The sequence below is a fragment of the Tympanuchus pallidicinctus genome, unplaced genomic scaffold, assembly GCF_026119805.1.
Source record: "Tympanuchus pallidicinctus isolate F22 unplaced genomic scaffold, pur_lepc_1.0 scaffold1, whole genome shotgun sequence".
Taxonomy (NCBI): Eukaryota; Metazoa; Chordata; class Aves; order Galliformes; family Phasianidae; genus Tympanuchus; species Tympanuchus pallidicinctus.
The window spans coordinates 60,633,125-60,647,438 of NW_026294618.1; the positions used below are offsets into that span (position 1 = coordinate 60,633,125).

Sequence of the window (14,314 nt, forward strand, 5' to 3'; positions counted from 1 at the left end):
TCAATTTTAAAATTGAGCCAATTTCTATTGTGTATATTTCAATAGAAAGCTTTGTATATGAATTCTGTATATAGTTTTGTTTCTTTGTTGTAACTATTTATTAAGATATCTATATATATGTTATCACAAAAATCCTATCAAAATTCAAACTACATTGGAAAAATTTCCAATTAAATTCTACAGCATCCATCTACTAGTATGCCTCAAGTATTTCCAAAGCCCACTATTTCCAAATTTACTACTCAGATTTTCAGAATGAGATAGGAATTGATTGTGGACAACTTTTAGAAGACCAGTTTTTAGGTGAAGACATTAAAATTACATGCCTAACTTTTGTGAACCTTATGAACTTCTGTGAAGCCAGCTCAGACTAAAATCTGTTCTGGAAAAGCATCAAAGAAATAGTGATAAGAGAATCTGATCTGTGCAAACTGGTTTTCACTTTACATGAAAATAGCAATAGTCAAAAAAATTTCAAAATGACAGAGTACAAATTTTTGAGAACTTTTCCCCGTAAATCCCAAATTTTATCATATGTGAAGGCTCCATCTAAATGAGAACAATAAACTGTAAATTCTGTCTCTTTCAAGGAGGTGGGAGATGGATCACTGGAGTGCTATGGCTTGTATCATTCATGAATATGCATTTTATAAGTTGCACATGCAGAGATGCATAGTTTTCTTACTGTAGGAAGTAAATAGTCCCTTAGAACATAATCCAACCACTGAAGTCTAGAATTTTAACAAAATGTAGATGAATTCTAATTACTTAGCTGCAAACTTCCAGTTTCTTATTGAGATATGATACTATAAATGTAAAGTAATGGGGACTGGAGACTTCTTTGCTTTATCTTCGTAATATAACTGAACAATCTTCAGTTAAAAACATTTTCCTCCAATAATGTAGAGTCGGCACTTACTGGAATCTCTGTTCTTTCAGATAACTGTAGCACTGATTCAAACCAGTAATGGTTTGCCATGGTACTAAAGTGATTTAACCTCCATGTTTTTTGAAAGTTATGCTAATTCTAAGAAAAAAAAATTTAAAAAGTGTCTTCAGATCCTTTTTATATTTAATAAATAATTTCATCATCACAACTACCAACAACTAAATGTAGATTCAATGTCTTTGGACATCAAATGAGTCAAGGGACACATTCTTCTTTGCACGCTTTGGCAGTTCCAAAGCTTAGCATTCATCACTAAAAACAACTGATACATTCATAGTCTTAATATAAATTCTATGTTGTGAGCTACTAAAAATATGAATTAAAAAGAAAGATACTGTCAACTAATCTGCCATTCTTTTACATTTCTGCTGTTTGGTAAACTACTAGAAAAGCATATCTTCTTTTGTAATGAATTCATTTTTTTTTAATGAAGTTTTAAGACACTTCACACATTCTTTTGCTCAAATTTTTAAACTTGTTTAAGAAGATATCTGCGCATGCACATGTTTTATCGTATAGACTTATCTGAAGTTGTACCACACCTAAGTTAAGCCAAATAACTAGTAATAATGGGCTCTTTCAGCTACACACTCATTTTCAAATGAATTTATTGAAGTAAAGGATTTACAGCATATGGACTTACATACTTCTCATTTGTTTAACTCGCATCCATATGTACAGCTTTCAGTAGAGAACTCTAGAATAGTATTTACAATGTAAATATCAACTTTTATTACATAAGAAACAAATATATCACAACTTTCACTTCACAACATATTTGTTCAGATTTGATGACTAAAGTCATCTCTTTGAAATACTATGTGGAACTCAAAAATAACTTGTTCTTGTTGAAGAATTTTCTAGGTGTCCTTCAGAGGTCCTGAAATGCAAAGGAGAAATATGTTTTAATAACCACTTTGGTAAGTTATTGCATCATGAGGTGTATAAAAGCAAACAGCAAACAAGAACTAACAGCTGACAGAAAACAAATTTTGCACTTAGAACTGATAAGTATGAGATGGAGCTCTTGGTGGGAACTTGATAAACCTTGCAGCCAGTAGGTAAGGTTGTAGGACCAAGAATAAAGAATGAAGGGTTAGACAAAAAATCGTACTGTGTGTTGGCCTACAGTGCAGCATGGATCCATTTAAAAATAACTTCCTTCAGACAGATATGTAAATTCAGGCTCCTTGATGCACACTGCACAAGTAATTGGGCACTATGATAAAACGGTCAGTAACAGTCAGTGATAACTTTTCACCGACAGAGAGACCTGGGTCGTCAGTACAGCTGATGAAAAAGGAAAGGATTGAAAATAATTCCAGGAAAACACACTGTGCTGATATTCTCTCTATTTAGTCAGTGCCAGAAATTTTAGAAGGTGCTTAATATGGAAGCAGATAGTCTAATCTTGTGTAGAAAGAACATTTATTTTCTGAATCTCAGCAATTAGAAGTATTTTTGTTCCTTGAAGCATAAGCAATTTTTTCTAATATTTGAAATTTTTAGCGTAACTGCCATATATATGTAAAGGGAAAGAAAATTTTATTTCAGTCTCTGAAAGAAACAATTTGGAAAAATGCAATTTTTCTTTCTCCGAAAATGTTATCATCAAAATTATGCTTTATTTATTTTTTTTTTTTCCCGTATTTGTAGCCTAATTATCAATATTTTAATACGTTTGTGAGAATAATAGGCCTGATTCAACTTTATGTTACCCTTTCAATGTTATGTCCCTGTGATATGAAGGATTTGTGTTTAAGTAAAAAACAAAAAACTGTTTGTGGATGAGCTTAAAAATAGTAATAGCTAAATGTAAAGCTGTAACTGCAGTATTTGCGTGCCAGATGAAATATGTGCAGCAGACTTCAGGTTGGAGTCAAGCACTTTTTTAATACCAGTGGTTCACACTGCTTATCCTCTTACTTCTTGGGCAACTCTTAATGTGATGGAGTTTGTTAAACAAAATGTGCAGCCTTTTTTTTTTTTTTTTTCAAACAAAAATTAAAAGAAATGTTATTGAGATTGTTCTCTGAAGAAATAATAATCTTTGTAATTAAAAATGAGTTAATTCTCATCTTAGGCCACAGTGCATACAAGTTGAAACACCCAAGTGAATTAGGTATGTTATTAACAGTGCCATTTAATTAGAAACTTTCAATAACAGCAATCATGGGATAGTTTAATTATCATTATTATTAAAATGATTATTATAGTCACACACAGTCCCAACAGAAACAATGAGCATTCCATGGAACATGGCCCTTTCTGCTTTTCTGATAGGTATATCTGATGCATGAGTGATCTCACTTTGTGGGTAAAGTTAACTAATAGCAAAAGGAAAGAAAATCTGGGCATACCAATGGGAGGTGGCTCAGCAGTTCATCTACAGAAACATCATCATAGTTTTCTGAAAAGGAAGGTTCAAGAATTTCTGCTTCATCTCGAAGTTTGGCTGGATTTAACTCTTCCTGGCTGTTGTGGATCAGAAACATGTTTTACTGTCTTCAGAAGAAAAAGCAAACAAGCAAACAATGCCATGCTCTAACTGTAGTTATAGTAAATGTTTTAAACTTATACAGAAGTTATAAATCATATGAAATAGCACATTTAAAAAGTGAAGGGACATAACACTTAAAAGAGGTGGTCTAAACAGTGAATATGCAATGGAATACAAGACCTAAAATATACAGTGGCAACTTCTCACCTACACTGATTAGCACACATATTCTTTTGGGAACTTCTAGACTTTCTGTCATTACATGAAAATAGAATTTCAACAAATACTGTGTTTTCCTTTAAAAAAATTGTTCATGTTCCATAGTTTTTCATGGTTTTTTTCCTTTAGAATACATAAAATATTAAGATTATGCTGGCAACTTTTTAAGATTGCCAGATGCTATCTCTTCTTTATTATTTTACTCTAATCTGATTGTAGCATCTGTTTCAGTCTGGAAGAAAATGCTGTCTGTATTTGAAAATCAGGTTATATCTAAGTTAAAAAGTCATTAATGCTCACCATCTTTCTTTGTCCTCTTTGTATATATATATATACAAAGATGTATATATATGTATATATATATGTATATATACATATATATATATGTATATGTATATATGTATATATATATATATATATATATTTATATATATATATACACACACACAGGTATAACTCATAAATCTTATCTTTTAATAACATACAGCTATGGAAAGAAACACGTATTTTCTCCCTTGTGGTACCTTCGTTTTCCAGTTAGAACTGAGTTTAAGTATTTCTTCACAGCCATTTGCTTTCGAAAGCGGCTGTAGTTATCAGTGAAGACAGCATCAGAGTGGCGTTTGACAGGACTGTCCTGGGAGCTGGCAATGTGCAACAGTCACGAAGGAAAAAAATAACAGACAATCAGTTTAAAAGAAGATATTATTAAATGAGTGAAATAAACTTTATAATGTTAAGTTAAAAAAAGTCAAATTTTTGATTTCAGTGTTCAGTTCCAGCTATTTGGATCTTTCTGCTCTTGGAAAGAAGTCATTGCCTCTATTGCTTATTACATGTCCTAATAACAAGGAACAATGACTTTAGAGACTTCTGTTAAATGAGTTCAGTAGGATCAAGTGGTTGAATGGGAAATTCACACCTTTTTCCTATGTATACTCATAGCAACCATTATTATTTTTTACTAAACTGACTTATTCTAATTTCTTTTATTCATGTTAATCAATTTCAGTTCAGTATCAAGGCAAGAACTGGTTTTAGCCACTGTAATCTCTTAAAGGACCTGAACGCCATTCATACTGAACTCTGTGAGGACTGAGCCTTCCTCTGAGGAAAGGAAGAGTGTAACATTACACATATAGCTGCAAATATTGTTTTAACAAAGTATTAGAAGACAAAACATCCTTTGTGAAATCCAGACTTGGAGGCTTAATTTTGAAGCATAGTCTTGGGAAACACGGTCCTGTTCTGTTCTATGTTACTTTATGGCATATGAGAAACTGGCATTATATGTTTTGCACAAAGGCAGAATTGATACAAATGGGTAAAAATGGTGAACCTAATTTTCATCCAGCTTTTGAGCAGATGAAGTACACTCTCCTAGGAGCTGTTACATTGGGTCAGACTAAAGTACCATATTATTATATTCCCAAGAGTGCTCAGTAGATGCTGCTTAGAATATGAAAGCAAGAGAAGTACAGAATGATCCTTATCAGCACCCTGAGACCATTGGTTTATTAACAGCCTGGTTTGTAATTTGCCTGCAGACCCACTCTCTACAAATTTGCCTCATTTGTATCCTTCAGTGCATATTTCCCACAGTGCTCTGGCAATGCATTCTATGGTAGCAAAAAAGAAAATCATCCCATGTTGTTACTGTAAACCAATCATTTCTTTATTTCATTGAGTATCACCCTGATGTTATGTAACTGCTGAGTAGTCAGTCATTTTCTATTTACTTTTGCCAGTTGTCCACCAAGCTAGCAAAATTACCACCGACAGAGAAAAAAGAGATAACTGGCATGGTAATCATTACAACATTGCCACTATTTATAAGCAGTACAGTGTCTATTGCTATATCCTTTGCATCTGTATCAGAAATAAACAGTAATGTATTCATTCAGTAACAAAACCCACAAAGTTGTCAGCTCCCCATTACTATATCTATTGCCCTTTCATTTCCTTTAAGGAGAACTTAGTTACAGAAGGGTAGAAAATTGCCAATGAATCAGCTACAACAAAACTCTGCCTAATGCAAGTGTCACCTCACCTAACTCGTTTTCTAATAAGCGAATGCAGATATCTCTTCACAGCAAGTTTAGCCAAAAGATGGCTGTAGACACTGGTGAAAATTCCATCAGCATGCCTTGCATTTCTGAAATGGACAATAAATAAACTCTACGATACAAACTGGGTTTATATCATTGTGATAATGTTCATTTTGCAAACATACTGCTTTCCTTATCTATTGTACATATTAAATTAAGCTACTATCATAAAATGACTTCCAGATTTTCACAGTATATTGTTTTCATCTTCTTGGGAAGTGAATGAGCTCATCTTGCCAGAAAGGCAATGCAGTCAACATTTCTGCAGACGTTCCTGCTACTACCAGTATTCAACCAGAGGCCATGGTTGGGTTTGTTTTTGTTTTGTTTTGCTTTATTTTTCTCTGTAATAGATTCTTCCTTTTCTATGTCTGCTTGGAAATGAATGTGACTAATCTTTTGGCATAAATCAAGCAATGCATCACCATTTGCACTTATGATTATAAAAGAAACTCACCTATCAATAATTCTGGACAAATCAAAATAGAATTTCTCATTTTCAGGTAGTGTATTCTGCAAAATGTCTGATTCAGACTTTAGGGACCCGTGGGCGCGGTCAGATTCACTGGCTGCATCAAAGGGCAATCTGTTTCCCAGTCTAATGGAGAAGAAAAGCAATGAAATACAGATGGCTGGAGATATGCAACAATTCACTGACACTTAACATTCCAGCTTGTGGCAAAATACATATCTACCTACTTCTTTAATCTGCAAAGCATTTTGAAGAAGTTTTTACGAAACAAAATCACTGTTAGGTATAATTCTTGTGCAGTGATAGAGTAACTGACAAAACAGATCTTCCTTCACATATGTTCATGAAATATGTTTTCATTATACACAGTTACCTCCAGTGAACACAGCAATTACAGCTCAAGTGAAAACTGTGAGGCTTTAAACAGCTCTATTTTATATAAACAACTGCTTTATTGCCCACCTCCACCCATACAAAGTGGAAGGAGTTCTGTGAAGTACTTACCCTTCAGCTAAGACCTAAAACATGCATAGGAGTGCTTATGAAACAGTTCTCAGGCCTTCTTCATAGGAAAGCAAACACATCCCCCAGAACTTCAGATACAAAGTGCAGTCGTGACTCTTTTAACACTGTTTCTACTCTCTGCTGTTTCCTTTTCTAGTTGCAAGTCAAAAACTGGCCCAAACCTCTAAAATGTATCACTGCAAATGCTCTGCATAACCTGCGTTACATTTACTTCACATGTTCATAAACTGCTTTTCCATGTGGTATGTTACATTCTACCAAGGACAGCCTGAATGCCTGGAAGTAGTTTGGTATCAGAGGTTCCTTCTGCCTGCTGCTGTATTCCACTGCTATGCTAAACCCCAGCATGTGCAAAACTCACGTGTGAGAGCTAGAAAAGATTTTTGCGCTACTGATTTGGCAGTCACTATAGCAGTTGTATTACTTGCATATTCGAGGTGTTTAAAAGTTGTCTGATCAAAATAGCAAAGTCGTGGCTGTGTAAAAATAACCAACCTGATCACAAGTCTTGGAAATAATTCACTGTACATTGTTCTCCTATAGTCTTATTTTACTTGCATTCCTCTTACATGTATGTAAAAAAACACTTCACACCACCTGACTTAATCTAGTTAAATAACTAATAGAAACTTCTGCAATTCGAGGCATGCAGCTTTCCAAAAGTACACATCAGTACGAGTAGATCATTTCCCTTCCTTCAAGATTTGGGGAAAAAGTCAATTTTTTCCCTACGGACGCCTGTGCTTTTGTGCTTTTATCTCCTAGCTTTCCCATAAGGAAGTCTGCGCTGTCGGCGGACACCCATCTCCCCTCGCACCCCTCCACCCGCCCCAGCCCCTTACCGCGGCACAGCAGGGAAGGCGGCGCCCCGCGGGGGCAGCGCCCGCGCCCTCCAGCAGAGGGCGCTGAGGAGGGCGAGGGCGAGGAGGAGCGGGGAGGCGCCGCGGTGCTCCATGGCCGCCACCTGCGGAGGGAACAACGCAGCCGTCACCGCCCGCACCGCGACCGGCCCTGACGGGATGGATGCCGCCGGCAGTGGGGTCAGCCGGACTGACAGCTGCCATTTGCGGAGAGCAGCAATGCCCGGGACTTAGCGATTAAGCACCCCCCAAATTAATTGATAAATAGACGGATAGATGGATATGTATATGGTAAAAAGAAAGGGCATCTTCCCGGCTACCCAGCCTCACATCAGCCAAACGGCTGAGTTGAGGAACGGGCAGAGTTACTCACGGAGCCGCGAATTCGTCGATGGGGCTGCTTGGGAGGGCGCTCCGCTACGCTGTGGGGATGGCGCCCTGTCCCGCTGCGCGGCTGCCGAGCGGAGCGGCTGTCGGGGTGCGGCGACGAAGAAAGGAGGGCGAAGAGGACGAGATGGAAGAAGAGGAGAGCTCCGTCCCACCGCACGATCTGAGCTGCCCGCCGCGCCGCCGCGTTTTATAGCGTTTACACGTTTCTGCTTCCGAAGGAGCAATCACGTTACTGGGGAGACGTCACCCTTCCCAAGGGGATGGCCGCTTTGTTCAGGACAGTCAGAGACTTATATTTAATTCATGAGCAGCCGCGCATTCTACCTCTTCTCCCCCTCCCCCCCGTTATTTGATTTCCATTAATGAGTTAGTTTTGTGGGGAGCAGGGCCCCGTCGGCAGCGCAGTTTCGCCTGGTGAAGCACAAGAGCAACGGGATGCTCCGGGGAGCACCGCTCCCCGCGACCCCCGGGGCTGCCTTCCCAGACCTCACTACTCCGGAGTGCCGCCCCGCGGAACCCCCTGATCCAGGGCTGCTCCTGCCAGTGGCCGGTATTTTCTGTCCCCGTCCCAGCACCGTCCCCGCTAGGTCCATGCCCGTCAGATGAGTGGTGCAGAGCCTTTGCACCAGATCTGTGCTGGAGGGAATGGACCTTAAGATCCAAACACCATATCTTGCTACGAACTTCAGCTTTTTTTTTTTTTCTTTTTTTTTTCTTTTTTTTTTTTAATTCGTGAGTGTATGTATGTGTGTGTGTGAAACCTGAGGCAACTGCTCCTCCTCATGTGGTTCAAGCCCAAACCTCGGGTCTAGGGTTACTGTCCAGTAAGGGGGAAACAGACAGTTTCAATCTTTCGGTTTCCTGCACGGAGCTTTCCCTGCCTCAAGGAGATCCGTGAGCAGCGGGGAAAGAGGTGCGGGGAAGGAGGGGTGGGATCCGCGACCAGAGCTCTGGGGCAGAGCTATTCCCTCTTCGGTCTCAGCCAGCCCCGCGCTGAGGCTCCGGCCAAAGAATCACAGTAGGATTTGGATTGAAAAGGGTCCTGACCCTCTCGTCCATTCCTTTCCCACCTCTATTTTTTTCCTTGAACTTTTCCTTGCTTCTCAACCTCCTGGCCAGAAGTAACGATTGTACGGACTCCTTGCAGACGATTTCACTATTTCCTTACTTCTCACAAGTTTCTTTGTTTCATGCCACGCTAAAGCAGGCTCAGCGGCGAGGATTCTGTGATGCTTAATCGCATTTTCTAATTCAGTTACATAAAAATTAAGTGAATTAGATTAAAAAATGCCTGGAAATTTGTTTCTCGGATGACAGCTGTGACTAAAACCAGAGTTCCTGCAGCAGACTAATTTCAGGAAAATTTCCCCTTATTACTACATAACTAGAGGTCGCAGAAGTAACTCAGCGGGAGAACGGCGAGATGAGCATCAATAGACCCGCGTTCCCCCCACCCACAAATATCCAGCTAAGGTGTTCGGGCATAGTGCTGCATGCACCGCCTGGCGAAGTTCAGTGGACTTCACCCAAGTGCTTGAGACGCGAGAGGAAAAATCCGCCTCCTGGGAGCCGGGTTGAAGCGCAGAACAAAGATGTTTCAAAGGTTGCTGCTTCTCAGCCCGGCCCGGGGGAGGGGGGGAGACCCCCATGGCCTCGGTTCTCCGCCCATCCGGGGCTGAATGCAGCCTCCATCCGCCGAGGGAAAAGCCCAAGCTTAGCCTGCGGCTGAAACCAGAGAATCGTATTTTTCTTTTTAAAGTTTTCTTTGAGCTTGCTCATTTCAGCTGAGGCAGGAGAGAAAGGTTCATTCAGGCTTCTTGAGGGCTATGGAGACTGGGAAGAAGGGGAAGCTCTGTGTCTGCTGCTAGGGGCTTTGTGAAAAGCAAGCGTGTTCTCAACTACTGTGTATGTGCTATACGGGAAGCTGCATGCTGTGAGGAAATATGCAGTTTACACTGCTAAAAACAAAACAAAACAAAACAAGAACAAAAAACAAACAAACAAAAAAACAAAAGCAAAAGCAAAAACCAAAACCAATCAAACAAACAAAAAACAGAGAATCATTGGTACTTTTTCAGTACTTCTTTATCATACCATACCATGCCATACGATGCCATATGCATGTCTAAATCTGTTTTGCCACATTTACTTATTTGTTTGTTTGTTATTGTTATTATTATTATTATTATTATTTTTAACAGATATAAACTGGATTGGAAAAGAGAGTGCTTTAAGGTTGGCTAAAACAACCTTCAGAACCCTACGGGTGGCAGTATTCCTGAAAAAAATCTCTTTAGCCTCTTTCATGATCTGAGCTGTTTTAAGTGCAGTTATTCTATCATACCATCTATTTTTCCTTTTCTACAGTCAGGAAACTGAGTCACAGGGAGAACAAGTGAATTTACCATGTTTATGCAGGAAGTCTTCAGAAGAACCTTAGAATGACCCCAGATGTTCCAAGTACTTTTCAATTGCAATAACAATTATCTGCATTAATCTTCATCACCCCACTGTACTTAACACCTCCTCCCAGTGAATCAAACAACTTTTCCTTAGCTCTTCCTTTTATTTCTCCAGAAGATTTTCACAGAAGGAGGTTTTAGTATGACTGAGATGAGTTTCAAGTGGCAATTCAAATTCTAGTCTTTTCCATTTTTTTTCATTACACTCACAAATCATACTAATTCTGTGCCATTTTAAGGTGTTTTGATAGGAGTAAGTCATTAAAAACAAAATAAAAACTTTATAAAAGGCAGATATAGAAAGCTTTGTATAGGAGTCCCAACTGAATACTCTAAGTACTACATTCTACTGAAAGAAACTGTCCTTTCAGAAAAGTGACACTTAGACAACAACACTGCTTGGGAGCTTCTTAAGGGCAATAATCAGACACAGGCAACTCTCAGTCAAGTATTTTGCAGTTGCTATTGATGGAATCCTGATGTGTAACAGCTGCATGTCGATTGAAGCTTTTGTCTTTATTTCATGTTATCAATCACCTTTGAGTTATTCCTGCTTCTTTGTTTGTTTTCTTTAACTTTCCACTGCACAATACCAAAACGATGATTGAAAATTTTGCAATATTTGGGAACGATGGCAACTCCATTATACAGGATTGAAGAAAGAGTATAAGTTTGTCTGAAATCTTAACTTTCCATTTATACACAAACCTCTGCGGTGCATGATATAGGTCAAGTACTTCATTTGGTGGAAAGAGATTAGAGATTTTTTAGGTTTGGTAGTTAGATTTGATTATTCCTTTTAACTTATAAAACTACTGAAATTTAAAAGACTAAATAATTCCTATAGCCAAATTCTTAGCCAAGGATATCTGGTTAGTTCCACTAAGGACCTGCTTAATATTTGCCAAATTTATCAAAAAGAGAAATTACATGAACAGTAGAAATACTGTTTTATTTTGAAAAGAAGAAGAAAGAAGAGAGTTGTCTTAGAGCTTGCATATTATATCAGAAAAGGAAACTACTTCTGACTCATGAGCTCTGCCTCATGAATCGCTGGGTCTGAAGAATCTCCCTTGTGCATTACAGCTCATGTTCCTGTAGACGAAATTCTGTCTTTGATCCCATAGCCATATCGCATTGATTCATGAGTTCTCAGAGCTTACAGAGCAGATCGATGGAGTACTGCCATTCAGCTTTTCCAATTTCCACAAAAGTGATAACAGAAGAAATGTCAAGAAAGTGTACAAGAGGAGTAGAACATTGAAATAAGAAGTCATAAACTAATCTGTCCATCTCTAATCCTTCAGCAGCATGACTAACATAACCTTCAATTTGTTCTCTCAGCACCCTGTTACCTTGCTTGCTTCTTGCTTCTTTCCTGTAAACATTCACAATCCTCAATACCACCTATTTGGAAAAAAATGATGTGATCACATGCTGAATCTTGTACTCATAGCACTCTTTTTGAAGTCATCTTTGGATACCTTTCAGAGCAAATAAGAAAACCACCAGTTCATTCTTTTAGATACGGTTTAATTCAAAAGCACAGTCCCCATACAATCATTCAAACCTACAAATCATTCAACCATACAAATCTTCGGCCTGAGTCAGTTTTACAGGCTCAGAAATGTGATAGTAAATAGAATTAATAACAGACAAATATTTTGCAATTGAAACTGCACTATTTCCTTCCTTCCAAAAACATTCACCAGTGGAGTGCTCATCTCTTCAGTTCCCAGGCCGGGAGGATATTGTGCTGGTGAACCAAGGAACATTTATCTCCTCATTTTGGCTCATTTTGAACCCTCATGTCACACATCCTCAGAGCAGAGTGATTAACTGCAGTATACTATAGTAACAAATTAGTCTACTTATACAAGTTTCTCCTGTTCCAGGTATTACCTTCATATTGTGACCTAGTGTGGGTTAACAATTTCCAAAACCAGTTTTCAAAATCACTGGGACATTGGGATTATTTCTATGACTTCCAATCACTCTCCCACCTTTTATATTAGTAAGTTTTGATGATTCAGTGATTCACCACAAGCCATTCAGATTTCTTTTCCATGAACATATGAGCATGATTCATTAAAACTGCCTAGTTTTGATGAACAATTAACATGAAAGGAAAGATGTTGAATCCAGTGGTGTCCCCAAAGGTCTTTTCCCCTTGTCTAGCATGCCATCTATGAAAATTTTTATTGATCATTGTTTAGTTGCATATTTTCATATTTCCTATTACTCACTCTAAAGTGCAAGTTCAGCTTTGCAAAAACATATTGTTTTCTCTGGGTGTTTATACTGTTTGGCATGTGCTTGAACTACTGTTTCATGTTCATCTGGTTCATGACATTCACCTCAAAACCTGAAAAACCATGTGGTAAAACAAAGCTTGTCAGGAAGATAGAGTGATTTGTATTTTAGTTATGTCAGGTGCTTGTTTTAACAAACTATCCGAAATATGTCCTATTCTTATCAACAGTGCTATAAACTTCAGCAAAGGATCAGTTGACGTTTTCTTTGCCAGAAATGTGACCCTCCATACTACTGCAGCTGCCCCAGTCCATTTGTCTCCTCTGAAAATCTAAAATTACCTCTTTGTATGTCAAGTATGTGTATCTTCAGGATTCTACAATGTTCAGACTCAGCTTCTCATCCATGTGCAGCTAACTCAAAGCAACATATTTTCTTTCATAGAGTTTAGAAATTTTCCATGTGCATTGATTTGTCTGTACTAAGCAGGAAATTCTATAGTGAATCTTTTAAAAAACACTTTTTTTTTTTTTTTTTTTTTTTTTTTTTTTTTTTTTTTGTTAATGATATTTCAGTATTTGTTAGTTTAGATCAAGATATTAGGAACTGCCTTTCAAACCTATGTCTTAGCATTTTCCCCATTCTTTCCCAACCTTCACCTGTACTAAATAATATCCTTTTGCCTATAACTGTACAAAAGGAAAAGAGAATGGAAAAAAAAAATCCATAAACTCTTCAGATTATTTATTAAAAGTAAAACATAAACAAAAAATGCATATAACAGCATGACAGTAAAGCTCAAAATCATGAGACCGAACATGTCCAGGGCCCATTATCTCAGACTGATCTACTATTGCCACTAACCTTATGGATTATAATTACAAGTTCACCAAAAGCTTGAATCCAATAAACCAGTGATGATACTGGATAGGAATACATCTCTAGATGCAGACTAGCTGTTGTATGTCTCTTAATCTTCTTACTTTCTTCTAACACTAGCTGGGAAAAAAAAAAAAGACATGAAGTATCATGGAATCTTGTTCATTTATACATTTAAATCTTAATGACTGTAGACTTTTATACGGTGCACAGTGTCTGTACAGTAGTGACTGTGATAGTTCTCTGATTTTACAGAGATCCTATTTCCTGTGTCTAGTACAAGAGCCTAGTACTAGGCTGTGCACAAGGCCAAATTCTTTCTGTATTCACCACTGAATGTTGCTACTATTGAAGTCCAGAAGCATGTGAGAGCAGACATACTGTCTCAGGATATAGAAAAAACACGTCAATTGAGATGGAAAGCACATTTTAAGATGTTAATTATGCCAGGATAACTTTATCTCTTGAACTGGCCTAATCATCGCATGTTCTTTATTTACTGAGCTGAAAAAAGCAACAATCTAAATGCTACGACAGAAACAAGCTAAAAATGCTTCAGTCTGAAGCAATTACCACTATTGTCTTTGTGGAAAAAGAGCTGACAGAAGTTTTCTAAAATTGCCTATGTGTATAAAGGGTATAGTATAGCGTGCTGTCCTGGAGCACTACTCTAAGTCTAATATATGTTATTTCAGCT

At 37.9% G+C, this 14,314-nt stretch overlaps 1 protein-coding gene and 1 long non-coding RNA gene across 3 annotated transcripts in view; both read right to left on the minus strand.

Moving 5' to 3' along the window:
* Window positions 1–14,314, minus strand: part of LOC128086262 (uncharacterized) — a 144,091-nt gene that overhangs the window by 64,955 nt on the left and 64,822 nt on the right. The gene's annotated exons all lie outside the window — the stretch shown is intronic.
* VIP (vasoactive intestinal peptide) lies at window positions 1,541–7,737 on the minus strand. Of its 2 annotated transcripts, XM_052694575.1 has the most exons (6): window positions 7,616–7,737; window positions 6,234–6,374; window positions 5,719–5,823; window positions 4,193–4,312; window positions 3,310–3,424; window positions 1,541–1,829 (listed from the first exon to the last, which is right to left on the minus strand). In XM_052694575.1, exons 1-6 carry the CDS (start codon window positions 7,726–7,728, stop codon window positions 1,821–1,823), a joined length of 603 nt encoding a protein of 200 aa, XP_052550535.1. In that variant the 5' UTR covers window positions 7,729–7,737; the 3' UTR covers window positions 1,541–1,820. The 2 variants fall into 2 exon arrangements, with proteins under 2 accessions (XP_052550535.1, XP_052550544.1); XM_052694584.1 differs by lacking the exon at window positions 5,719–5,823.

What these genes read in the sequence shown, in the direction of transcription:
- VIP (XM_052694575.1), bottom strand. Translation starts at nt 7,728, where the DNA reads ATGGAGCACCGCGGCGCCTCCCCGCTCCTCCTCGCCCTCGCCCTCCTC. An exon ending in TTGTCCAGAATTATTGATAG is followed by an intron (nt 5,824 to 6,233) that starts GTGAGTTTCTTT and finishes TGTCCATTTCAG; the next exon opens with AAATGCAAGGCATGCTGATG. An exon ending in CTTATTAGAAAACGAGTTAG is followed by an intron (nt 4,313 to 5,718) that starts GTGAGGTGACAC and finishes GCACATTGCCAG; the next exon opens with CTCCCAGGACAGTCCTGTCA.